This window comes from Pelophylax lessonae (genome assembly GCF_965119305.1).
Source record: "Pelophylax lessonae genome assembly, chromosome: 3".
Taxonomy (NCBI): Eukaryota; Metazoa; Chordata; class Amphibia; order Anura; family Ranidae; genus Pelophylax; species Pelophylax lessonae.
The window spans coordinates 626,077,632-626,104,917 of record NC_138770.1 but is presented as its reverse complement, the minus strand read 5'-3'; the positions used below and the strand labels follow the sequence as shown (position 1 = coordinate 626,104,917).

At 42.8% G+C, this 27,286-nt stretch overlaps 1 protein-coding gene across 3 annotated transcripts in view; it reads left to right on the top strand.

Annotated features, from left to right (window-relative positions):
* TRAF5 (TNF receptor associated factor 5) overlaps nt 1-27,286 on the top strand; it is an 82,909-nt gene that overhangs the window by 35,487 nt on the left and 20,136 nt on the right. For 2 of the 3 annotated variants that reach the window (XM_082248954.1, XM_082248952.1), the window contains exons 2-4: nt 953-1,179; nt 6,554-6,611; nt 24,776-24,877. In XM_082248954.1, the coding sequence (XP_082105080.1) occupies nt 965-1,179; nt 6,554-6,611; nt 24,776-24,877 (375 nt within the window). In that variant the 5' untranslated portion in view covers nt 953-964. The remainder of the gene's footprint in view (nt 1-952; nt 1,180-6,553; nt 6,612-24,775; nt 24,878-27,286) is intronic. The other variant, XM_082248953.1, reaches the window with a different exon arrangement.

Genomic DNA, 27,286 nt, shown 5'->3' with positions numbered 1-27,286 from the left:
GTTGCACTAACTTTTGATCCAACATTACATGATGTTGTAATTTATGTACATGTTGTACAGTTATACCAATATGTCATACTGCCATTGTTAATACTGTACATGGTTATTATTGCGATTCAATAAAGCTTTTATTGAAAAAAAATAAAAGAAAGCATAAAAAGAAAATGAAAAAAGAATAAAAATGAATGCAGCCATCACATTTAAAGCGGTAGTATCCCGCTTTTTGACACTTTTACCTACAGGTAAGCCTATAATAAGGCTTACCTGTAGGTACAATTAATATCTCCTAAACCGGCACGGTTTAGGAGATATTTGCAGTGCATGCAGCCGCTCACGCGAGCGGCGCATGCGCTCTGAAGGTCCGGGGGGACCTCCAGCTTTCCTTGCCGGGAGCTTGCCGGAAAATCACTTCCGCGCGCATGCGCGGGAGTGACGTCATCGCGGCTCCGGCCAATCACAAGGCCGGAGCCGCTGAACCCAGATGAGACGCCGAGGGATCATGGCAGCGCCCGCAGCGATGTCCGGGGGTCCGTGTCGGGGCTTTGTTCTAAGGTAAGTAATACATAATGAGCTAGGATGCGATGCATACTAGCTTATTATGCCTTTGTCTTGCAGGTTTTTTTTTTTTTTGGGTTTACAACCACTTTAAAAATTGGTAAGCTGCAGTATAATACATGTTTGTTTTTGGATTTATCCTTTGCAGTTTGGGTGCAGCACCAAGGGAGGGTTTTTATATTTTTACAGGAGCTAGGCTCATTTATGTGATAGTCCTATTAACACTGATCATATATATATATATATATATATATATATAAAATAAACCATGTGTATCTTTATTGGTCTTGGGTATTGTAGGTTGCTCGCCTTGGAATGTACAGTACGCATAGTTTGACATTTGATGACTTTTTCAGATTAGTATTGTCACACTTGTGTCACTTTCCTCTTCTGTCAGGACAGCTGCGGCATGGCTTGTGAAGATAAGACCGTACACCTTCAGGAGCTGGCCCGTCAGAACTCCAATACCGGGCTGTCTCTGGACTTCGAGCCCCAGCAGGAGTACACGTTCGTGGACAAGTTACAAGATCGATACAAGTGTGCAAACTGCCACCAGGTTCTGCACAATCCTCACCAAACAGGATGTGGTCACCGATTCTGTGAGAGTTGTGTACTGAGGAACAAGTGAGTTTTATCTTTAATCTTCTCCTGCTTTCTGGCGGGTTACAGTTACAATCAGAGATGTATAGTAACGAAGTAGAACTACTTAAGTACTGTACTTAAGTACCGAAATGCGGTATCTGTACTTTCCTAGAGTAGAATTTTTTTCTCCTACTTCTACTTTTACTTCACTACATTTTTTCGATGATTTCGATACTTCTACTCAAGTATTTTTTTTTTGTGCTGCATAGTTACTCGTTACTTTTAAAAAAATTACCACTGCCAGAACAGTAGATGGCAGGTTGCATAAAGCTCAAAAAAATGTGTATAATGTCATTTGTAAATCAGCGCATACGAAAATAAAGGCTGTGTATAATAAAAGCTGCTATACCAAATCTTTCCAATAAAAAGAAAATATGAAACAAACAAATAAATGGTGCTACAGCGCTTAAAGTGCATCAAGAAACTACTAACAAACACAGGTTAATCATTTGAATAAATCATTTGAAATAATAAAAACAATATGATGTTCATACTTTTGACTTTTTTCTTTAATAACTACATAACACAGTACTTGTACTTTTACTTTCAGTACTTGAGTAGCATTTTTTTTTTATAACTACTGGTACTTTTTACTTTTAATACTTAAGTAGCAAATTTTTTGAAAAAACTACTTGCAATACTTAAGTAAAAAAAATGTTGAATACTTTAGTACTTCTACTTAAGTAACTTTTTCTGCGAGCACTTCTACTTCTACTCAAGTAATTTTTTGATCGAGCACTTGTACTTTTACTCAAGTAGAAATTTCGAGTACTTTATACAAGTCTGGTTACAATACTTATGAGTAAGTGTAAAACACACAAAATCTATTTTTACATTTGGAGAGCTGTGATGGTGCGTCTCTACGCAACCCACCCCAAAAGCCAGACCAGTAGATGATCCTCGTGTAGAAACGTCATTAGATATCCCTAGCTGATTGTTCTGGAGGAAATAGTGATATATTCGATTTTTATTTGGGGGTGTCCATTATTGTTTCCGCAGAATGAGACTGGTGCTGGGGGTGTCCACTTGGCCCTCCCCTGTAGATATAAACATGCATATTGAGTTGACGGTGGTTGAGTTGGTGGCTGTCTATAAAGAAGCCTTCACAACAGGGACTCTGTGGAACCCTAGGGTTCCTTGAGAAATGTCTGCCTCTTAGACATAGGTGTTGCACACATGGTGTGCCAGATATGCCTGGGCACACCATAATCACCCTGTAGTGTGCAAGTTCCCCCTACTGCCGGGGCCCCCGTAATCCCCCCCCCCCCCCCCCCGGCAAGGCTGGTGGAGTTTCAAGATGGGAAGCGAGGGAACATAATTTACTGGCCCCTTCCTTTTCTGAATGAACATAGTGAGTGATCAGTACTGTCCGCTCCTGTGTCCATTCATAATTGAAACAAACTGTGTTTACTATGCTTCAGTTTGTGAATGAACAGGAAGCCACAGAGCATTACCCATTTATTCGATGTCCAGCGAAGCTGAGGCTGCAGAGAAAGGGACTGGGGAATCTCTGTCCTCAGGGCCTTTCTCTGTCTCAAAAGTGAGATTGTAGGGGTCTGTTCTGATCCCTGATGTTTCTCAAAAGCCCACAATGGGGCTTCTAAAAAAAAAAAAAAATTGAAAAAAAAAATTGTAAAAAAATAAAATTAAATTAAAAAATAAATTAAAAAACTACTGACACCATCTACTGGCATAATGACACCATTCCTCTGCCCTATTGACACTGTCCACTGACCTTAAGACCCCGTTCACACTGGGGCGACGCAACTTGCCGGGGCGACTTCGGAGCGGCCGGCACGGACTTCATAACATTGAAGTCAATGCAGGTCGCTCCAGGTTGCCCCAAAGAAGCTCCGGACCCTTTTTCTAAGTCGGAGCGACTTGTGTCGCTACTATTAGAACGGGTCCATAGCTTCTCTATGGCAGGCGACCTACGGCGACCTGTCAGGCGACCAGTGTGAACGGGGTCTCAATGTCTTAATACTGTTTAAAATGTTTGTTACAAGATGTTTAATTATAAGAGTCTGTGTGTGTGTGTGTGTGTGTGTGTGTGTATATATATATATATATATATATATATATATATATATATATATACACACAGGCATGTGTGTTTGAGTTTTGGGGTGCACACCCTAAAGCAATAGGCTGCTCACACCTATGCTCTTAGATAAGTGACCACTGACTCCAATCATCTTTTTAGCTACAGTATCTGTAAGGGGGTCTTCCTATGAAGATCACCAATATAAGCCGGCCCTTCTATACTGATCACCAGTGAGAGGGAATACTACAATTTTCATTGTCTGCATTTTTCTGGCCATATTATTATCTTCATTATTAATTTTATTATAGTTTTATTGCCAATAATAATTTCATTGATAAAAAGGTTAAGAAAAAGAGAGACAGCATTTAAAATTGAAAACAATCGCACACTTAAAGTGTTACTAAACCTACAACAGTAAAATCAGTCTGTATAGACAGTAAAACATTCTTGTTAACCACTTACCGCATAGTAACGTACCGATACGTCGGTACACTTTGCGGGTTTATACCGGGATGATGCCTCTAGTTAGAGGCACCATCCCGGTACCGTGGTTTGAAGCCGACGGTCGGCTTTCCGTCGGTAATGACCGATGCGGCTCGGGAGCCACTCGATCGTTACCCGGGGGGGGGCGGGAGGGGACGTCCCCCCCCCTCCCACAGCCTTCCGTGGCTTTGCCCGGGGCTCCCGTCCCACCGGGAGCCCCGAGCACCCAGCCGGCACGTCCGCCGGCTGGATGGAGTCCCGATGAATGCCGGAAACGGCATCGATCGGGGCTCCGATGACGTAACCCGGAGGCGGCGTCCATGACGTCACTTCCGGGTTACTGTGCTGCAAAAGGCGGCAAATTTAAAAAACGGCTGTATGCAAAAATGCCGTTTTCTGCGTTTTGCATACAGGGAAGTGTAGTGGAGGGGTCTAGGGTCTTTTAGACCCTCGATCTCTCCATAAAGTGTACCTGTCACTACATATTGGTGTCACAAGGGATGTTTACATTGCTTGTGACAGCAATAAAAGTGATCAGATTTTTTTTTTTTTAAAAAACCTGTAATAAAGTTTAAAAAAAATTAATAGGAAAAAAAAAAAAAAAAATTCGCCGCCGCCGTCACCGTTAGCTCGCGCACAAAAAAAAACGTATACGCAAGTCGAGCCGCGAATGAAATCGCTGTTCAAACCCCACATGTGAGGTATCGCCGCGATCGCCAGAGCGTGCGCAATAATTTTAAAAAAAGAGCTACACTCTACCTCTAAACTGGTAACCGTTAAATAAATTTAAAGCGTCGCAGATTGAGATCTCTATTGACCGTAGTTTGTCGCCATCCCACGGGGGGGCGCAATTTTAAACCGTAACATGTTGGGTATCTATTTACTCGGCGTGACATCATCTTTCACAATATACAAAAAAAATGGGCTAACTTTACTGTTTAGTATTTTTTAAATGCAGTGAAATGTGATTTTTCAATTTTTTTCCAAAAAAAATGGCGTTTTAAAGACCGCTGCGCAAATACCGCTTGACAAAAAGTTTTGCAATGACCGACATTTTATTCTCCAGAGTCTTTGCTAAAAAAATATACATAATGTTTGGGGGTTCTAAGTAGTTTTCTAGGAAAAAATACTGGTTTTAACTTGTAAACAAAAAGTGTCCGAAATAGGGCTGGGGCTTAAGTGGTTAAACTCACTGTGGAACCTAAGGGGTTATTTCTCTGCATTGTGTAAAAAGGCTGTTTGATCCTGTCTTCCCTAATCTTCTTCTCCTTCTTCCACTGTCCCCAACCCATTTCGTAATGGAACAGAGGCTAGGGAGCACTCTGCACATGCTCAGTTTGGTGTGTATTGCTAGAGAGTTTTTTTTTTCTTTTTTTTTTCTTAGCAAGGTGAATGTGATCAGCACAGGGACAATTGGCACTGCCCAGACAGAGGGTCAGGGGTCCTGCAGCCTGATAGGACAGTCAGAGCAGAATGAAAACTTCTCCTACAAACTTTAGCCAGACACTGATAGAAGTCACAAGACTGCTCTATACTGCTGCTGAGAAAAGGTATTTAGCAGTTTAGATTTACTAAAATAATTACATTTCCATGTTCTGTGTACTGTGGGAGACCAGATATAGTGAATGCAGGCTACTGGGTTTAGTTACACTTACATTTTATTTTCCAGTTCTATCTTTTATGGTGAAAAAATTACATTTAGTCACTGGATGACCCTGCCCCCTTTTGACATCATTGACCAGGGCATGGGGGGGTCGATGACATTACAAGAGGGCGAGGTCACCCTCTATTAGACCCCAGATATCTCCACTGCCCTTAACGGCTTCAGATCATACCATGATCAGTATGATCCAATGCTTTTTTCAAACCAGTAATGGTTTGTTTACAACTGGCGAAACCAGAAGTGACGAAATACTCGTCACTTCCGTTTTTTTTAGACCATAGAGATGATCAGGACCGTTCCGGGTCCCTGATCAGTGGTATGGTCAGCCGGCAGAATTTCCGGCTACAATCCTGGGTAGCCCAGTGGGATGGGAGAGCTTAGAGACAATGAAAACTAACTGCTCCAGGTGAGACAAGATGCCTGATGATGTCACGGGTGCCCGCTTCGGCTTGTAATAGATATAGAAGAAATGGCCGCACTCCAAATTCCATCAAAATTCTTGTTTAATGAACGAACATCCCAAGTGTAGCAAACAATAGAAAGGTAGACGCGTTTCACACACTAACAGGTGCGCTTATTCATTACCATGGGAGAGCTAGAGACGGTGGGGGAAGGCAGCTATTTAGCCGCTAGGATTGCTTTTACAAAAAAGTGCTCCATTGGCATTAAAAAAAAAAAAAAACAGGACAATGTTTGGAGCTGCAGGTATCATCCCGGTATAACCACTGAAAGTTTGTTAGCATAAGGGTTCGTCACCCAGTGGCAAGTGGTTAACAACCAGCTATGCCCTAGATATTAAGGACGCCAATGGGTGACAGCGCTAAAATACCGATTACTACTACTATCACTTGCAAATTGCGTATGTGGTATTTAAGAAGTGTTTTTGCTAGTTGCTTAATATTTGTTAATGGCACTACTATTGGCGTTATATGCAGTGTGATAAGGGAAAAAAAATAAATTTGGGGGGGGGGGGGTGCACGACACCATGTTTCACTGCACCAGGTGACACCAACCCTAGTGATCCTACTGGACAAAATTCCATATTATTATTATTATTATTATTATTATTATTATTATTATTATTAATTATTATTATTATATTTAATAGTCATGATTAGTTAATGCTAAATATAATAGTAACATCCTTTCTTGTTTTTCTGCTGCAGTGAATGCTATATCTTATCACAGTGTCCTATCGACAAAGAAGACATTAAACCCCAAGAGGTATGGTTATCTGTAAGATTGCTTTGGCTGTAAACCCCGCTTTTGCCTGAGAGAAACACACGCCAATCTTCAAGCTGGTTCCAGAGCAGTGATGTCACTTACAGGGCATCCGGAAAGTATTCACTTTTTCCACATTTTGTTATGTTACAGCCTTATTCCAAAATGGAATAAATTAATTATTTTCCTCAAAATTCTACGAACAAAACCCCATAATAACAACATGAAAGAAGTTTGTTTGAAATTTTTGCAAGTTTATTAAAAAGAAAAAAGGAAAAAAATCCCATGTGTGTATTCGCAGCCTTTGCTCAATACTTTGTTGAAGTACCTTTGGCACCAATTACAGCCTCAAGTCTTTTTGAGTATGATGCTACAAGCCTGGCACACCTATTTTGGGGAATTTCTCCCATTTTTCTTTGCAGGACCTCTCAAGCTCCATCAGGTTGGATGGAGAGCGTTGGTGTACAGCCATTTTCAGATCTCTCCAGAGATGTTCAATTGGGTTCAAGTCTGGGCTCTTTCTGGGCCGCTCAAGGACATTCACAGAGTTTTCCCGTAGCCACTCCTTTGTTATCTTGGCTGTGTGATTAGGGTCATTGTCCTGTTGGATGATGAACCTTCGCCCCCAGTTGGAGGTCTAGAGCGCTCTGGAGCAGGTTTTCATCAAGGATGTCTCTGTACATTACTGCATTCATCTTTCCCTCAATCCTGACTAGTCTCCCAGTTCCTGCCACTGAAAAACATCCCCACAGCATGATGCTGCCACCATCATGCTTCACTGCAGGTTTAGTATTGGCCAGGTAATAAGCGGTGCCTGGTTTCCTCCAGACATGACGCTTGCCATTCAGGTCAAATTGTTCAGTTTTTGTTTCATCAGACCAGATAACTTTCTTCTCATGGTCTGAGAGTCCTTCAGGTGCCTTTAGGCAAACTCCAGGTGGGCTGTCATGTGCCTTTTACTGAGGAGTGGCTTCTGTCTGGCCACTCTACCATACAGGCCTGATTGATGGAGTGCTGCAGAGGTGGTTGTTCTTCTGGAAGGTTCTTCTCTCTCTCTACAGAGAAATGCTGGAGCTCTGTCAGAGTGACCATCGGGTTCTTGGTCACCTCCCTGACTAAGGCCCTTCTCCCCCAATCTCAATTTGGCCAGGCGGACCGCTCTAAGAGTCCTGGTGGTTCCAAACTTCTTCCATTGATGGATGATGGAGGCCACTGTTCTCATCGGGATCTTCAATGCTGCAAAGTTTTCTGTACCCTTCCCCAGATCTGTGCCTCAATACAATCCTGTTTCTAAGGCCTACAGACAATTCATTGGACTTCATGGCTTGGTTTGTGCGCTAACATGCACTATTAACTGTGGGACCTTATAGAAACAGGTGTGTGCCTTTCCAAATCATGTCCAGTCAACCACAGGTGGACTCCAATGAAGTTGTAGAAATATCTCAAGGATGATGAGTAGAAACAGGGTGCACCAGAGCTCAATTTTGAGTGTCATGGCCAAGGCTGTGAATACTAATGTACAGTATCAAAAGTGAGTGTACAGCTTGTTTAACCACTTACCGCATACTAACGTAGGTCTACGTCAGTAAACTTTGCGGTAGTGTACCGGGATGATGCCTCTAGCTAGAGGCATCATTCCGGTACCGTGGTTTGAAGCCGACGGTTGGCTTTCCGTCGGTACCGACCGATGCGGCTCGGGAGCCGCTCGATCGGTACCCGGGGGGGGCGGGAGGGGACGTCCCCCCCCCCCCTCCCGCCGCCTTCCGTGGCTTTGCTCGGGGCTCCCGTCCCACCGGGAGCCCCGAGCACCCAGCCGGCGCGTCCGCCGGCTGGATGGAGTCCCGATGAATGCCGGAAACAGCATCGATCGGGGCTCCGTTGACGTAACCCGGAGGCGGCGTCCATGACGTCACTTCCGGGTTACTGTGCCGCAAAAGGCGGCAAATTTGAAAAACGGCTGTATGCAAAAATGCCGTTTTTGGCATTTTGCATACAGGGAAGTGTAGTGGATGGGTTTGGGGTCTTTTAGACCCTCGATCCCTCCATAAAGTGTACCTGTCACGACATATTGCTGTCACAAGGGATGTTTACATTGCTTGTGACAGCAATAAAAGTGATCAGATTTTTTTTTTTTTTTAAAACTGTAATAAAGTTAAAAAAATAAATAAAATAAATGGGAAAAAAAAAAAAAAAAAATTTAGCCGCCCCCGTCACCGTTAGCTCGCGCACAAAAAAAAACGTATACGCAAGTCGAGCCGCAAATGAAATCGCTGTTCAAACCACACATGTGAGGTATCGCCGCGATCGCCAGAGTGTGAGCAATACTTTAAAAAAAAGAGCTACACTCTAACTCTAAACTGGTAACCGTTAAATAAATTTAAAGCGTCGCAGATTGAGATCTCTATTGACCGTAGTTTGTCGACATCCCACGGGGGGGCGCAATTTTAAACTGTAACATGTTGGGTATCTATTTACTCGGCGTGACATGTTCTTTCACAATATACAAAAAAAATGGGCTAACTTTACTGTTTAGTATTTTTTAAATGCAGTGAAATGTGATTTTTCAAAATTTTTCCAAAAAAATGGCGCTTTATAGACCGCTGCGCAAATACCGCGTGACAAAAATGATTGCAATGACCGACATTTTATTCTCCAGAGTCTTTGCTAAAATAATATATATAATGTTTGGGGGTTCTAAGTTGTTTTCTAGGAAAAAATACTGATTTTAACTTGTGAACAAAATGTGTCAAAAATAGGCTCGGTCCTTAAGTGGTTAACAGTGTAAGTGTCCCCCTCAAAATAATTCAACACACAGCCAATAATGTCTAAACCACTGACAACAAAAGTGAGTACACCCCTGAGTGAAAATGTCCAAATTGGGCTCAATTAGCCATTTTCTCTCCCCGGTGTCATGTGACTCGTTAGTGTTACAAGGTCTCAGGTGTGATTGGGGAGCAGGTGTGTTAAATTTGGTGTTATCGCTCTCACTCTCTCATACTGGTCACTGGAAGTTCAAAGTGGCACCTCATGGCAAAAAACTCTCAGAGGATCCGAAAAAAAAGAGTTGTTGCTCTACATAAAGATGGCTTAGGCTATAAGAAGATTGCCAAGACCTTGAGACTGAGCTTCAACACGGTGGCCAAGACCATACAGTGGTTTAACAGGACAGGTTCCACTCAGAACAGGCCTCGCCATGGTCGACCAAAGAAGTTGAGTGTACGTGCTTAGGGTCCTATCCAGAGGTTGTCTTTGGGAAATGGACCTATAGATGTTGCCAGAATTGCTGCAGAGGTTGAAGGGGTGGGAGGACAGCCTGTCAGTACTCAGACCATACGCCGCACACTGCATCAACTTGGTCTGCATGGCTGTCGTCCCAGAAGGAAGCCTCTTCTAAAGATGATGCACAAGAAAGCCCACAAACAGTTTGCTGAACACAAGCAGACTAAGGACATGGATTACTGGAACCATATCCTGTGGTCTGACGAGACCAAGATAAACATATTTAATTCAAATGGTGTCAAGTGTGTGTCGCAGCAACCAAGTGAGGAGTACAAAGACAAGTGTGTCTTGCCTACAGTCAAGCATTGTGGTGGTAGTGTCATGGTCTGGGACTGCATGAGTGCTGCCGGCACTGGGGAGCTACAATTCATTGAGGGAACCATGAATGCCAACATGACTGTGACACACTGAAGCAGAGCATGATCCCCTTCCTTCAGGGACTGGGCCGCAGGGCAATATTCCAACATGATACCGACCCCAAACACACCTCCAAGATGATCACTGCCTTGCTAAAGAAGATGATGGACTGACCAAGCATGTCTCCAGACCTAAACCCTATTGAGCATCTGTGTAGCATCCTCAAATGGAAGGTGGAGAAGCGCAAGGTCTCTAACATCCACCAGCTCCGTGATATCGTCATAGAGGAGTGGAAGAAGCTCTGGTGAACTCCATGCCAAAGAGGGTTAAGGCAGTGCTGGAAAATAATGGTGACCACAAAAAATATTGACACTTTGGGCCCAAATTGGACATTTTTACTTAGGGGTGTACTCACTTTTGTTGCCAGCGGTTTAGACATTAACCTCTTTACCCCCGCTCACATTGCTGCTACTGCAGCAATGTGGCTCGTTATCGTCCAGCGACGTAGACTTACGTCGATGGACTCCGCCCCTTGTGGGCGGCGCGCGCGCGCCACCGGAGGCTCGCTCCCGCTGTTTTCAGTCACAGCGGGAGTCGGGCCAGGGGAGGAGCGGCGGCGATCGCCGCCGCTCTTCCCCGATCGTCGGGGAATCTAGTTTGGAGATCCGCCCGCCTGTGTAAACAGAGCGGGCGGATCTCCTCAGTGACAAGGAGTGACAGATTGCAGTGTTCAGCATAGCTGAACACTGCGATCTGTCCCTGTGTCACACCAGGCATACATTAACCCCTCCCTCTCCAATAAAATTAACCCCTTCCCTGCCAGTGTCATTTTTACAATAACAGTGCATATATATAGCACTGATTACTGTAGTAATGTCACTGGTACCCCCAAAAGTGTCAAAAATGTCAGTCAAGGGTCCGATCTGTCCGCCGCAATGTCGCAGTCCCGCAAAAAAAAATCGCAGATCGCCGCCATTACGCGTTAAAAAAAAAACACCAAAAATGACAGAAATCTTTCCCTTAGTTAGTAAACGCATTAACTTTTGCGCAAACCAATCAAAATACGCTTATTATGATTTTTTTTACCAAACATAGGTAGCAGAAAACAAATTGGCCAAAAATTTTAAAAAATTTAGATTTTTACATTTTTTTGGGGGGAATTTCATATAAAAAAATTTTAAAAATATTGTTATTTTTTCAAAATAAATGCTCTTTTTTTGTTTATAGCGCAAAAAGTAAAAATCGCACAGGTGATCAAATACCACCAAAAGAAAGCTCTATTTGTGGGGAAAAAAGGACGTAAATTTCGTATGGGTACGGCGTCGCACGACCGCGCAATTGTCAGTTAAAGTCGCACAGCGCCGAATCGCAAAAAGTGGCCTGGACGTAAGACAGCAAAATCCTCCGGTGGTAAAGTGGTTAATGGCTGTGTTTTGAGTTATTTTGAGGGGACAGCAAATTTACACTGTAAGCCCCCGTTCACACTGGGGCGACCTGTCAGGCGACCTGGTCGCCTGACAGGTCGCCGTAGGTGGCCTTCTATAGAGAAGCTGCGGACCCGTTCTAATAGGAGTGACACAAGTCGCTCCGACTTAGAAAAAGGGTCCGGAGCTTCTTTGGGGCGACCCGGAGCGACCTGCATAGACTTCAATGTTATGAAGTCCGTGCTGGCCGCTCTGAGGTCGCGGTGCGAGCAGCGCGCCGCGACCTATGAGGTCGCCCGGCAAAGTAGCGTCGCCCCAGTGTGAACGGGGCCTTATACAAGCTGTACACTCACTACTTTACATTGTATCAAAGTGTCATTTCTTCAGTGTTGTCACATGAAAAGATAGAATAAAATATTTACAAAAATGTGAGGGGTGTACTCACTTTTATGAGATTTTTTTTTTTCGTTTATTATTTTTATTAAATTTGCAAAGATTTCAAACAAACTTCCTTCATGCTGCCATTATGATATATTGTTTGTAGAATTTTGAGGAAAATAATTAATTAAATCCATTTTGGAATGGGGCTGTAACTTAACAAAATATGGAAACAGTGAATCGCTGTAAATATTTTCCGGATGCACTGTAAAGTTGAATATGCTCAGGTTCACTGCAGTGGAACCAAGAATGCCTGCTGGGGTTTGGAGGATTGCTATATGCTGCTGAGACTTCTCCTATGCACAGGGAGTCATGAAGGATGACCGGTGCAGATCCCCTATACTTAAAAGCCTCATAGCAATTACTGCATGCATCATGTAGAGTTGCTGCCTCACCCCTTTAAAACCGAACACATATTAATTACACAGGTTCTGGGGCTCATTTAACCACTTAAAGAGGTTGTAAACCTGTAAACCCTGGGGGAGGGGGGGGGGGGAACCTGTCGGACAAAGGCATAATGAGCTAGTGTGCATCATCATTATGAAATACTTACCTTAGAAAGAAGCCCTTCCAGCTGACCCACACACTGCTGAGACAGCTGAGATCTTCCCTGGTGTTTCTTTTGGGTTCGTGGGCTCCAGTGCTGTGAGTGGCCGGAGCCACGATGACATCACTCCCACGCATGCGCACAGGAGCCGCATGTTTATGGCCCGTGCTCTGAAGGTCCGACGCAGTAAGCCGGACCTTCAGAGCGCATGCGCTGATGACGTCATTGGCTGCATGCACTCTGAATATCTCCAAAATTGTGCAAGTTTAGGAGATATTCACAGTACCAACAGGTAAGCCTTATTATAGGCTAAAAAGAGATAAGTAAAAAAAGAGAGTTTACTTCCTCTTTAAAGACCAGGCCTATTTCTGACATTTCACATAGAGCGTGGAAGGAAAGATAGGTTTTGTGGTGGATATCAAGGGCAATGAATCTTGGTAGTGATTACCTCAATGATATTTAATGAATCAAAAACATGCGTATATATAAACCATCAATTACAGTATAATACAAAATAGTGACATATAACACAGAAGACAAGACGAACTGACATATAACAGAAAGGAAATAACAAAACCGGCCGGTGTAAACAAAAAATAAATCCTGACATAGACTGGAAAATTTTCCCTTATAGATCGGTCACAAATGGATCGAATGGTGTATGTCTATGCTAATTCCTATTGGAAGCTCGGATCAGGTGAAGTGCAGATATCCTAAGATGAATTTCTTCAATGAAGAAATGTCATTGTGGGTTACCGAGATAATTGCTTGTCACATCATAAATTGAAAAGCCAGGTCCTAAATGTCTCTCTTGATATTTAACCACTTGCCGACTGCCGCACGACTATTTACGTCGGTGGTCAGCCCCTCACAGGCAAAGCGACGTAGGGCTACGGTCGATAGCCTGTAAGGGTTTTGGGAGCGAGCGCGTGCCGCCGCTCGGTCACGGACCCCCCCGCGCATGTGCCCGGCGGACCCGATGTCCGCCGGGCACTCGCGATCGTCCGTGACAGCGGGAGAAAGGCAGGTGGCTAGTGTAAACAAAGCCGCCTGTCAGTCTCCCCTGTGTAAGAATGGAGATCAAACGGTTCTACTATGTAGGACCGTTGATCACTGTTCTTACACATCAAGCCACAGCCAATCACAGTTAGAATCACGCCCCTAGGACACACTTAACCCCTCCCTCTCCAATACAGTTAACTCCTTCACTGCCAGTGTCATTTTTACAGTAACAGTGCATATATATAGCACTGATTACTGTAGTAATGTCACTGGTAGCCCCAAAAGTGTCAAAAATGTCAGTCAAGGGTCCGATTTGTCCGCCCCAATGTCGCAGTCCCGCAAAACAATCGCAGATCGCCGCCATTACGCGTTAAAAAAAAAACAACAAAAATGACAAAAATCTTTCCCTTTGTTAGTAAACACAATAACTTTTGCCCAAACCAATCAAAATACGCTTTTTGCTATTTTTCTTTTTCACCAAACATATGGTAAAAAAAAAAATTGGCCTTAAATGTTAAAAAATTTTGATTTTTACATTTTTTTTTGGGAATTTCATATAAAAAAATGTGAAAAATATTGTTATTTTTGCAAAATTTACGCTCTTTTTTTGTTTATAGTGCATGATCAAAAAATCGCACAGGTGATCAAATGCCACCAAAAGAAAGCTCTGTTTGTGGGAAAAAAAGGACGCCAAATTCGTTTAGGTACAGCGTCGCACAACCGCGCAATTGTCTGTTAAAGTCACGCAGTGCCGAATCGCAAAATAGGCCATGGTCAGGAAGGGGGTAAAATCTTCCGGGGCTTAAGTGGTTAAGTAGATGCCTCTGATGTGCATGTAGTTCCAAAAATAATCCGGTTATTAATGTATTGGGGTTTAAACCGTATCTTAGGGGGAGACATTTGAATCATCATTGGGCTTAGGAATCAAAAAGATCTTTAAAATGTGAATGATTGTAGCATGCGTATTGAAGATACTAAATGATATGTAGATCTGATGTGATCTTTGGTTATAACCGCTGGAGACTGACCACTGTTAGGGTTGTAACTTTAGTTTGTCCGTATGGACAGAATGTAAGTATACATATTCATTTGCATAGTTTGCGATGGTTCATTGGATACAACTGTCTATATGATTCGCATACCGATGTATATCGTCTTGTCTTCTGTGTTATATGTCACTATTTTGTATTATACTGTAATTGATAGTTTATATATATATATATATATATATATATATATATATATATACACAAGTTTTTGATTCATTAAATATCATTGAGGTAATCGCTACCAAGATTCATTGCCCTTGATATCCACCACAAAATCTTTCCTTCCACGCTCTATGTGGAATACTTTTAGCCTATGTTATTTTGGTTAGGTGGACTATCGACTCTACTACATAGCAAGTGATTTTGCATTACCGGCAACGATTCTTTATAATTACTAGCATCCTCACTTTCCCTCACCCAAACTATTTTTTTCTATTTCTGACACTTGTTGCTTACAAGATAAAATCAGTATTTTTTGCTAGAAAATTACTTAGAACCCCCAAACATTTATATATATGTATATATTTAGAGCACAGACTCCTTTATGTCACACGGTATTTGCGTAGCGGGCATTCAAACGCAATTATTTGGGAAAAAATACACTTCACTGAAAGTAAAAAAACTAAACAGTAAAGTTAGCCCAATGTTTTTGTATACTGTGAAGAATGATGTTACGCTAAGTAAATAGATACCTAACATGTCACGCTTTAAAATTGCTCACACTCATGGAATGGCGGCAAATTGCAGTACTTAAAAATCTCCATAGGTGAAGCATTAAACATTTTTAACTGTTACCAGTTTCGAGTTAGAGAGGAGGTATTTTGCTAGAATTATCGCTCTTGCTCTAACAATCGCAACGATACCTCACGTGTGATTTAAAGCGGAGTTCCGGGCACAAAATCGACCTAATCGATTTTGTGGCCATCCGCTTGCTTTGCTTCACCTGAAAAGGAATTGGATAGTTAGGATTATTTATTTATTTTTTTTACTTACCTCGTAATTGTAGAAAGAAATACTCACCTTTTTTCACTTCCTCCCTCTGTGCCGCGGCCCGCGCCGTCACTTCCGGTTTGCAATGATTCCTGGGAGCTGAACGTCATCGCTCCCAGGAATCAGTGCGACGGCACTGGCCCCGCTCGTCACTTCCAGTGCGACGCCGCATTCATTGTTAACAGCTTCTGGGCATGCCCAGAAGCTGTGGAGGAATGCCGCGCCGCACCGGAAGTGACGAGAGGGGCCGGTGCAGGCGCATTCTGGGAGAAGAAGACACGGAGGAGGATGCAGAAGAGGATCGCGTCGGCTTCAGCTGCCCACAACAGAGATGGCAACGCTGTGGAAGAAATTTTATAAGTGAGTATTTCTTCTTGCAGGTAAGTGCGAACCGGGACAGATCAGAGGCTAGCCATTGTGGAATGTACTAGCCCTGACTGTCCCGGGGGTATGTTCATTGAAAAAATGTTTCTGTGCCCGGAACTCCGCTTTAAACACTGTGTACATTTGCACGCGCGATTTGCGTATGCATTTTTTTTTGTGCATGAGCACGGAAAGGACGGGGGTGCTTTAAAAAAAAAAATTTCTTATTTATTTCATTCATTTTTTAAAATTTTCCCTTTAAATAAAAAAATCTGATCCCTTTTATTGCTGTCACAAGGAATATACACGACACGTCCCTTGTTATAGTAATAGACAGGGACAGGTACTCTTTATGGAGGGAATCTGTGGTCTAAAAGACTCTGAACCCCTCCCTCTGCACTTTGAAGTATTCAAAGCGCCAAAATCTGCTTTTTTGAATACTTTGGATTTTTTAAATCGGCGCTGTTGGCTGCCAAGTAAACCAAAGTGACATCGCTTCTGGGTTGGAGACCCAATCAAAGCTGATTACGGCTTCATTCAGAACTCCGTCTAGCCGGCGGCCGTGCCAACTGGTGGCTCAGGTCTCCCGGTGGGACGGGAGACCCGGGCGGAGCGGTGGTGGGGGGGGGAGGGGAGGCAGGGACGTCCCCTCCTGCTGCTTGTGATAACGGGCGAGCGGGTGTTTAGCCGCATCGGTTGTTATCACTTGAAAGCCACATGGACCTCCATGCTGTCACTGCAGAAGTATGCAACCACCCCCCAGATTCTAGGGTCACCGACATAACAGTTTGGGTACATCCCTACCCATCACATCACACAGCAGCAGGTTATTCCCCTAAACTAATATGTCTTGATTTTGAACCCCCCACAGTCCGATGTGCTGGCATCTGCAATAATCACAGTACAGTCCTCAGTCTTCTTTTGGTCAAGAAGAGGTATTGGGTGGCACATCAGAAAGAAAAGTTCATATTGGATCCAATGCCTGTTGTCAACTCTTCCACCTATGACGATCATCTTTATCCATCTGTCTTTTTGAGCGCATTAGACCATTATAATCCATGGTCCTGTTGATTTGGTAAGGTGTTGGTGGCGGTGATCCCTTTTCTGGTCTCCGATTGCACTGCACTTTCTTGGAAGATCGGATACATCATTGTATTAGACATTTTTTGCACAACCGTTTTGCACCAATTTCAGCACTATTTGTTACTTAACCACTTTACCATCGGAGGATTTTGCTGTCTTTCGTCCAGGCCACTTTTTGCGATTTGGCGCTGTACGACTTTAACTGACAATTGCGCAGTCATGCAATGCCGTACCCAAACGAAATTTACGTCCTTTTTTCCCACAAACAGAGCTTTCTTTTGGTGGTATTTGATCACCTGTGCGATTTTTTACTTTTTGTGCTATAAACAAAAAAAGAGCGACAATTTTGAAAAAATAACATTTTTCACAATTTTTTTTATATGAAATTCCCCCCAAAAAAATGTAAAAATCAAATTTTTTTTATCATTTTAGGCCAATTTGTTTTATGCTACATATTTTTGATAAAAAAATCGCAATAAGCGTATTTTGATTGGTTTGCGCAAAAGTTATTGCGTTTACTAACTAAGGGAAAGGTTTTTGGTGTTTTTTTTTTAACGAGTAATGGCGGCGATCTGCGATTTTTTTTTTTTTTTTTTTTTTTTGCGGGACTGCAGCATTGGGGCGGACAGATCGGACCCCTGACTGACATTTTTGACACTTTTGGGGGGTACCAGTGACATTACTACAGTAAGCAGTGCTATACATATGCACTGTTACTGTAAAAATGACACTGGCAGGGAAGGGGTTAACTTTATTGGAGAGGGAGGGGTTAATGTATGCCTGGTGCTTACTGACGTGTAGGGGGGAGGTGACTGAATGACACAAGGACAGATTGCAGGTTCAGCTAAGCTGAACCCTGCAATCTGTCACTGTCTGTCACTTAGGAGATCCGCCCGCTCTGTTTACACAAGCGGGCGGATCTCAAGACTCGATTCCTCCTCCCCTAGCCCGACTCCCGCTGTGACTGAATACAGCTTGAGCGAGCCTCCGGCGGTGCGCACGCGCCGCCGAGAAGGGGGAGTGTCTGCCGACGTAGGTCTACGTCGTCAGACCTACAAGAGCCACTTTGCCGCAGTAGAGCTCTAGTGAGCAGACGGCAAGTGGTTGATATTTATTTGCTGTTGTTTGCTGTTTCAACCTGACTAACTATGTATTGATCTAATTATAGCGCACTTCAGCGTACTTTAGCGCCACTTTATTTTTTACTCATTTCTGTTGGACTGGTATCACAGTTTTTTTAGTGGCTGCTTTTGTATTTTTATTGAGCGTGGATTTACTTTGCTATATTTGAAAGTAAATATAATATCCCATTTCCTATCCGTTTACTAATGGTAGCAGCATAAGGATTAGAAATAGTTCATGTTGATTGAGAGAGTGAAGTTTTGCTTTAAGTGGAACTACACAATATCTGACTAAATGCGCTGTTTAATTAGCTTTTCATATTCAAAGCAAACTCCCCCATCCATCCATGTTCCATGCTTTATTTTGCTGAGAAATCACTTAGACCCCCCCCCCAGTACTTCTAGCTGTGGCCATCTTGAGTAAGGGCAGATGATTCAAGAAACAATTCAAGTTACTAACTCAGAAGCCTGCATTCACTATATCTGGTCCCCCACAGTACACAGAACATGGAATTTCAATTATAGTAGTAAATATAAACTAAATTCCTTTTCTCATCAGCAGTATATAGCAGCCCTGTGACTTCGATCAGTGTCCAGCCAAGCACTGGTTAAAAATTGAAGAAGGAGTTTTCTGATTGTGCTACGAGGCTGCAAGACCCCTGACCCTCTGTCTGGACAGTGCTGATTGGCCCTGTGGGATTTGAGAGTATATATTGCGCTCAACAACAATATTCACAAAAGGTGCATGGGTGCATATAAATAAATAAATAAATATTTAAAAAACAGTCCAATTGTGCTTAATAACATCAATGGTGATGGAGGACCACAACAATTGATAAAAGCAAAAAAACCCAGCATAAATAAATAAATAAATAAATAAATAAAGTCCTTTTTGGTGCTTAAAATATCAAGGTGATTATATGGTTAACCGCAGCAGTGATTAACCACTTTACCACCGGAGGATTTTGCTGTCTTACGTCCAGGCCACTTTTTGCGATTCAGCGCTGTGCGACTTTTAACTGACAATTGCGCGGTCGTGCGACGCCGTACCCAAACGAAATGTACGTCCTTTTTTTCCCACAAACAGAGCTTTCTTTTGGTGGTATTTGATCACCTGTGCGACTTTTACTTTTTGCGCTATAAACAAAAAAAGAGCGTTTATTTTGAATAAATAACAATATTTTTCACATTTTTTTTATATGAAATTTCCCCCCAAAAAAATGCAAAAATCAAATTTTTTTTTAATTTTTGGCCAATTTGTTTTCTGCTACCTATGTTTGGTAAAAAAAATCACAATAAGCGTATGTCATTTCTGGTGTTTTTTTTTAACGAGTAATGGTGGCGATCTGTGATTTTTTTTTTTGCGGGACTGCGACATTGCGGCGGACAGATCCGACCCTTGACTGACATTTTTGACACTTTTGGGGTTACCAGTGACATTACTACAGTAATCAGTGCTATAAATATGCACTGTTACTGTAAAAATGACACTGGCAGGGAAGGGGTTAATTTTATTGGAGAGGGAGGGGTTAATGTATGCCTGGTGCTTACTAACGTGTGTGGGGGGAGGTGACTGAGTGACACAGGGACAGATCGCAGGTTCAGCTATGCTGAACCCTGCAATCTGACCCTGCCTGTCACTTAGGAGATCCGCCCGCTCTGTTTACACAAGGGGGCGGATCTCCGAACTCGATTCCCAGACGATTGGGGAAGAGCAGCGGCGATCGCCGCCACTCCTCCCCTGGCCCGACTCCCGCTGTGACTGAAAACAGCGGGAGCGCGCCTCCGGTTGCGCGCGAGCGCCGCCTACAGGGGGAGGAGCCCAGCGACGTAGGTCTACGTCGCTGGACGGAATCGAGCCACTTTGCCGCAGTACGGTCCCAGTGACTGGTCGGCAAGTGGTTAAAAGCACAGACTTGATAGAAGTGGTGTTTAGAACCTTCACCTCCACACCTTCACCCAGTGCTCTTAATAAATACTCCTTACCAGAAGGATATGACCCCTTAATTATAGGGGGTCACAACAAACATTGGTATCCACAACGAATCCAGATCATCCACATAGCTTTTCCTCTCACCAGCAAGGATGTATGACCAGATAATAGTGGAACTCCAAATTAGAGGACATATAGGGGCAATAAAAAGGAGACTCTCATAGTGCAGTATATCGGTATAATCAACATTTTATTGATACAAGTTGCACTTACTACATATTGTATATAAGTCTGCCTTATTGCAATCAGAATCTCGGTTCGTTGGTATATAGAATGCCGCTCCACGCTTGCGTTCCGCCAACCCGGAAGTCTACGGTCTCACGCTCCAAACGCACGTTTCGTCAGGCCGTGCTGACGTCATCAGGGGATCATATCCTCTGATTGGCCCTGTGCTGATCACATGCACTTCCAGAAAAAAAAAAACCTCTCTAGCAATGCACACCAAACTGAGCATGTGCAGCCTGACTCCATAAACTGTCAGGAAATTATCAGGAGACTGTGGAAGAAGGGGAGGATCAGAGAAGAAAAGATCAAACGGCCTTTATACACAATGCAGAGGATTAACACCTTAGGTTCCACAGTGAGTATAACAAGCATGCGTTACTGCATTTACAGACTGATTTTACTGTTGTGAGTTTAGGAACACTTTAACTTCCTGGAATTCATCTGCCCTCAGCTCAGGCATGCAGAAAGTAGGGTGTGCATAGCTGGAAAAAAAAAATTCCTCCCCTCCTGAATACTCCTGGGATGTATGACATTTTTTACCTAGGCCTGTAAACTAGGAAGTAACTAAAGAAATGTGAAAAACTGTTTAAAACCCGATTTTTCTACCTAATAATGTTTCTTGTTCTTTAAAATCTTAATAAAAAGATTGAAACAGAAAAACTGTTTCAAACAAGTAAACATGACATACTTTCCTGTCTATTTACAAATGCTATCAGCATATGGATAACAAATAATCACTGTGGATAGAGAGAGTAAAGTGCAAGTATCTGAATCAGAAATGTTATGTCAGCCTCTTGCAATCTGTGTACAGCACAGCAAAGACTGGGAGAGGGAGAAACAGCACAATGGACAAGTAACATATTAATAAGAGAAGAGAGCAGAGGGGTGGAGAGATGAACTCATCACTGCACTGCTATTTACTGATTATCCAGTCACAGGCTAAATTATTTGACAGTTTGGGCTCAAAGAAAGTGGGTTGAATGATGCTGGCCATCATTTAACACTGAAGACTGAGGACACTTAGTGGCTGAAAAGAAGTACTGCAGTGGACAGCTTTAATTGGTTGTTTTGCAGCAGAAGCTGCATTTATTTTCTCATCTACTGTTTATTAGTATTGCTATTCTTTTTTTTTTTTTATTTGGCTGGAGTACAGAGTTGAAAAAGTAGCAGCTCTACCGAGGTATAGCTATGTTTTGCCTTGTCTCCACACAGGTGCTGGTGTGTCAGGGTAAGTCTGAGTATTGGAGGAGAGCAGGCTGAGTTCCCAGCATAGCTAGAGAGCTGACCACGCTGTGCTATCCTGCTTAGTGTGGTCAGTTGTTAATGGGAAAGCAGAGGGACTGGCAGGAACAAGTCATTTCACACATACTAAGCAATACAAAGAGAAAAGGAGACTTTTTCATACAAGTACATGGTACAGCAGGCACATATCAGGAATATGGTTTGAAGGAGTTATCTTAGAAATAGTTTAAGGTAAAGCAGATCTTTGCCCTCAAATACATAATCTCTTCTCTCCACCCCTCCTTCTGTCCTCTGCACGAATAGCACTCCTTTTTTTTTTTTTTTTTTACTATATCGTCTGGCCCCCCCAGACCCGGATTAGTCTAGGCGAAAAACACGCACTGTCCCTCAGTTAACAGTGCATGTCAGAGCACAAACCAAGCCATGAAGTCCAAGGAATTATCTGTAGACCTCTGAGACAGGATTGTATCAAGGCACAGATGTGGGGAAGGGTACAGAAAATTTGTGCAGCATTGAAGGTCCCAACGAGCACAATGGCCTCCATCATCCACAAATGGAAGAAGTTTGGAACCACCAGTGGGCCGCCTGGCCAAATTGAGCAATCAGAGGAGAATTGCCTTAGTCAGGAAGGTGACCAAGAACCTGATGGTCACTCTTACAGAGCTCCAGTGTTTCTTTGTGGAGAGAGGAGAACTTTCCAGAAGAACAACCATCTCTGCAGCACTCCACCAATCAGGCCTGGATGGTAGAATGGACAAACAGAAGCCACTCCTCAGTAAAAGGCACATGACAGCACACCTGGAGTTTGCCAAAAGGCACCTGAAGGGCTCTGAGACCATGAGAATCCAAGTTCTCTGATCTGATGAAACAAAGATTGAACTCTTTGGCCTGAATGGCAAGCGTCATGTCTGGAGGAAACCAGACACCGCTTATCACCTGGCCAATGCCATCCCTACAGTGAAGCATGGTGGTGGCAGCATCATGCTGTGGGGATGTCATCGGCAGGAACTGGGAGACCAGTCAGGATGGAGGGAAAGATGAATGGAGCCATGTACAGAGACATCCTTGATAAAAAAAACCTGCTCCAGAGCACTCTGGACCTCAGACTGGGGCGATGGTTCCTCTTCCAACAGGACAACAGCCCTAAGTGCACAGCCAAGATAACAAAGGAGTGACTATAGAACAACTCTGTGAATGTCCTTGAGTGGCCCAACCAGAGCCCAGACTTGAACCCGAATGAACATCTCTCCCATCCAACCTGATGGAGATTGAGAGGTCCTGCAAAGAATGGGGAGAAACTGTCCAAAATAATAGGTGTGCCAATCTTGTAGCATCATACTCAAAAAGACGAGGCTGTAATTGGTGACAAACGAGCTTCAACAAAGTATTGAGCAAAGGAGGTGAATACTTATGTACATGGGATTTTTTTTTTTTTTTTTCGTTTTTTATTTTTCATACATTTGCAAAGAATCCAAACAAACTTCTTTCACGTTGTCATTATGGGGCATTGTTTGTAGATTTTTTGAGTAAAATATTGAATTTAATCCATTTTATAGTAAGGCTGCCACATAACAAAATGTGGAAAAAGTGGAGCACTGTGAATACTTTCCGGATGCACTGTATGCAAAAGATTGAACATGGCAGTCCCTCTCCCCACTCCTGGCGTACAACAAGTCCAGTCCCGTACCCTTAGTGGCCCGTTTTCCATGAAGTCTCAGTCCTCACAATCAGGTCCTCAAGAGTCTTCTTGCCAGTGGCTGCCATTTTGCTGAAGCCCAGAGCCCCTGAGCAGCAATAAATCTTTGGGCTGTCAGCAGATCGAATTCTACATTTTTAGCACACTGTCTAAAAAAATAGAGAGCAACTGAGAATGTGCAGAGCAGTGTGAGACTTTTTATTAATGGATTTTTACCAGAACAGGCACTTAGTTTTATTTATTTTTTTATAGCTATACCTGCAAAAGAGGCCTGCAGACAGTGATCTAGCAGGGGTTCGTTTTCTGACTAAAGTTTCACTTTAACCACTTGCCAACTGCCTAACGACGATTTACGTCGGCAGTCAGCCCCTCACAGGCAAAGCGACCTTTGATCGTCGGTTACAACGGGAGAAAGGCAGGCGGCTAATGTAAACAAAGCCGCCTGTCATTCTCCCCTGTGTAAGAATGGAGATCATTCGGTCCTGCTATGTAGGACCGTTGATCTGTGCTGTTACTCACACAGCCACATCCAATCACAGTTAGAATCACGCCCCTAGGGACACACTTAACCCCTCCCTCTCAAATAAAGTTAACCCCTTCACTGCCAGTGTCATTTTTACAGTAACAGTGCATATGTATAGCACTGATTACTGTAGTAATGTCACTGGTAACCCCAAAAGTGTCAAAAATGTCAGTCAAGGGTCCGATCTGTCCGCCGCAATGTCGCAGTCCCGCAAAAAAAAATCGCAGATCGCCGCCATTACTCGTTAAAAAAAAACAACAAAAATGACAAAAATCTTTCCCTTAGTTAGTAAACGCAATAACTTTTGCGCAAACCAATCAAAATACGCTTTTTGCGATTTTTTTTTTTTTTTTACCAAACATATGTAGCATAAAACAAATTGGCCTAAAATGTTAAAAAATTTTAATTTTTACATTTTTTTTGGGGAATTTCATATAAAAAATGTGAAAAATATTGTTATTTTTGCAAAATTGACGCTCTTTTTTTGTTTATAGCGCATGATCAAAAAATCGCACAGGTGATCAAATACCATCAAAGGAAAGCTCTGTTTGTGGGAAAAAAAGAACACCAAATTTGTTTGGGTACGGCGTCGCACGACCGAGCAATTGTCCGTTAAAGTTATGCAGTGCCGAATCGCAAAATAGGCCCTGGTCAGTAAGGGGGTAAAATCTTCCGGGGCTTAAGTGGTTAAGTAAAGTAAATGTCATTGAGTTAGGGTTTCACATCTACATCTAAGTAAATGAGTATATGGAAGGAGTTTTGTGCAGTGTAAATACACCCTGTTGTAGAACAATAAAATAACTAAAGATGTTCCTGTTTTTTTTTTCCTTTGCAGATATTTAAAGACAATTGCTGTAAAAGAGAAGTCCTGAACTTACTGGTTTTCTGCAGAAATGCCCCCGAATGTGACGCCAAAGTGATGCTAGGGAGGTTCCAGGTAGAGAATATTTTTTTATCCTTTTTTTATTTTAAATATATATCATTCTCTATGGCCCCACTGTATGTAGTAGTGTAGCAGTGTAGCCACCCTCTCTTGCTTGCTCACAAGGTGGTCTATGAACTATGGGATTTGTAGAGTGCATAGAGCACATAACTGCAATGTATGTACACTGCTCGTTCCAAACAAAGAGAGGTAAGGAGGGAAAAGAAGAGGTTCAGGAGCTCACAGGGGACATTACAAGTAGGGATGAGCTCAGGCGTGTTCAGACCTGAGTTCAAACCCACCTGAGCTATCCCACCATAAGCTGTCACACATGTACCCACTTGAGCTCTGGAAGATTTTACCCCCTTCATGACCAAAGCATTTTTTGCTATTCAGCACTGCGCTATTTTAACTGGTAATTGCGCGGTCTTGTAACACTGTACCTGCATGAAATAAAGAATTTTTTTCACACAAATAGCGCTTTCTTTTGGTGATATTTGATCACCTCTGTGTTTTTTATTTTTTTATTATATAAATGAAAAAAGACTGATTGTTTTTAACCACTTAAGCCCCGGAAGATTTTACCCCCTTCCTGACAAAGCCCTATTTTGCGATTCGGCACTGCGTGACTTTAATGGACAATTGCGCGGTCGTGCGACGCTGTACACAAATGATATTGACGTCCTTTTTTCCCCACAAATAGAGCTTTTTTTTGGTGGTATTTGATCACCTGTGCGATTTTTTGATAATGCGCTATAAACGAAAAAAGAGCGACAATTTTGTAAAAATAACAATATTTTTCAAATTTTTTTATATGAAATTCCTAAAAAAAATGTAAAAATCAAAATTTTTTAACATTTTAGGCCAATTTGTTTTCTGCTACATATGTTTGGTAAAAAAAAATCGCAATAAGCGTATTTTGATTGGTTTGTGCAAAGGTTATCGCATTTACTAACTAAGGGAAAGATTTTTGTAATTTCTATTGTTTTTTTTTTAACGAGTAATGGTGGCGATCTGCGATTTTTTTTTTTGCGGGACTGCGACATTGCGGCGGACAGATCGGACCCCTGACTGACATTTTTGACACTTTTGGTGGTACCAGTGACATTACTACAGTAATCAGTGCTATACATATGCACTGTTACTGTAAAAATGACATTGGCAGGGAAGGGGTTAACTTTATTGGAGAAGGGAGGGGTTAAGTGTGTCCCTAGGGGCGTGCTTCTAACTGTAAAGGGATGTGGCTGTTTGTGTAACTACAGAGATATACGATCCTACATAGCAGGACCGTATGATCTCTGCACTTACACAGGGGAGAATGACACTTGGCTTTGTTTACATTAGCCGCCTGCCTTTCTCCCTCTGTACCGGATGATGGCGAGTGACCGGCGGACATCTGGTCCGCCGGTCACACGCGCGGACATGTTAGGGAGCGAGTGGGGTCGGGAGCGCACCTCCGGCGGCGCGCGCTTGCCCCCTAGAGCCTCACAGGCTAGCGACGTAGCCCTACGTCACTTTGCCTGTGAGGGGCTGACCGCCGCCGTAAATAGTCGTGCGGCAGTCGGCGTGTGGTAAAAAAAAAAAAAGAATTTTTATGAAACATACCAAAAAAAATGTCTTCATACATTTTGGTCAAAATGTATTCTGCTACATGTCTATGGTAAAAAAATCCCAATAACTGTTTACATACCCTGGCAGAATTTATGAGGATATGAATGATAACACAAAAACTTTTCTTTCACTCATGGTTAGCGTTTGGCTGAAGCCATTTATTATCAGTCAAATGTGTTTACTCTTTTTAAATCATAATGACAACAGAAACTACCCAAATGACCCTGATCAAAAGTTTACATACCCCAGTTCTTAATACCGTGTATTGCCCCCTTTAACATCAATGACAGCTTGAAGTCTTCTGTAGTATTTGTGGATGAGGCTCTTTAGCTTCTAAGATGGTAAAGCTGCCCATTCTTCCTGGCAAAAAGCCTCCGAGTTCCTGTAAATTCGTCGGCTGTCTTGCATGAACTGCACGTTTGAGATCTCCCCAGAGTGGCTGAATGATATTGAGGTCAGGAGACTGAGATGGCCACTCCAGAACCTTCACTTTATTCTGTTGTAGCCAATGACAGGTCAACTTGGCCTCGTAGGATCATTGTCATGTTGGAATGTCCAAGTACGCCCCATGCGCAGCTTCCGGGCTGATGAATGCAAATTTTCCTCCAGTATTGTTTGATAACATTCTGCATTCATCTTGCCATCAATTCTGACCAAATTACCTTTGCCTTTGTAGCTCATAAATCCCCAAAACATCAGCGATCCACCTCCGTCTTTCACAGTAGGAATGGTGTATCTTTCATCATAGGCCTTGTTGACTCCTCTCCAAATGTAGCGTTCATGGTTGTGGCCAAAAAGCTCAATTTTGATCTC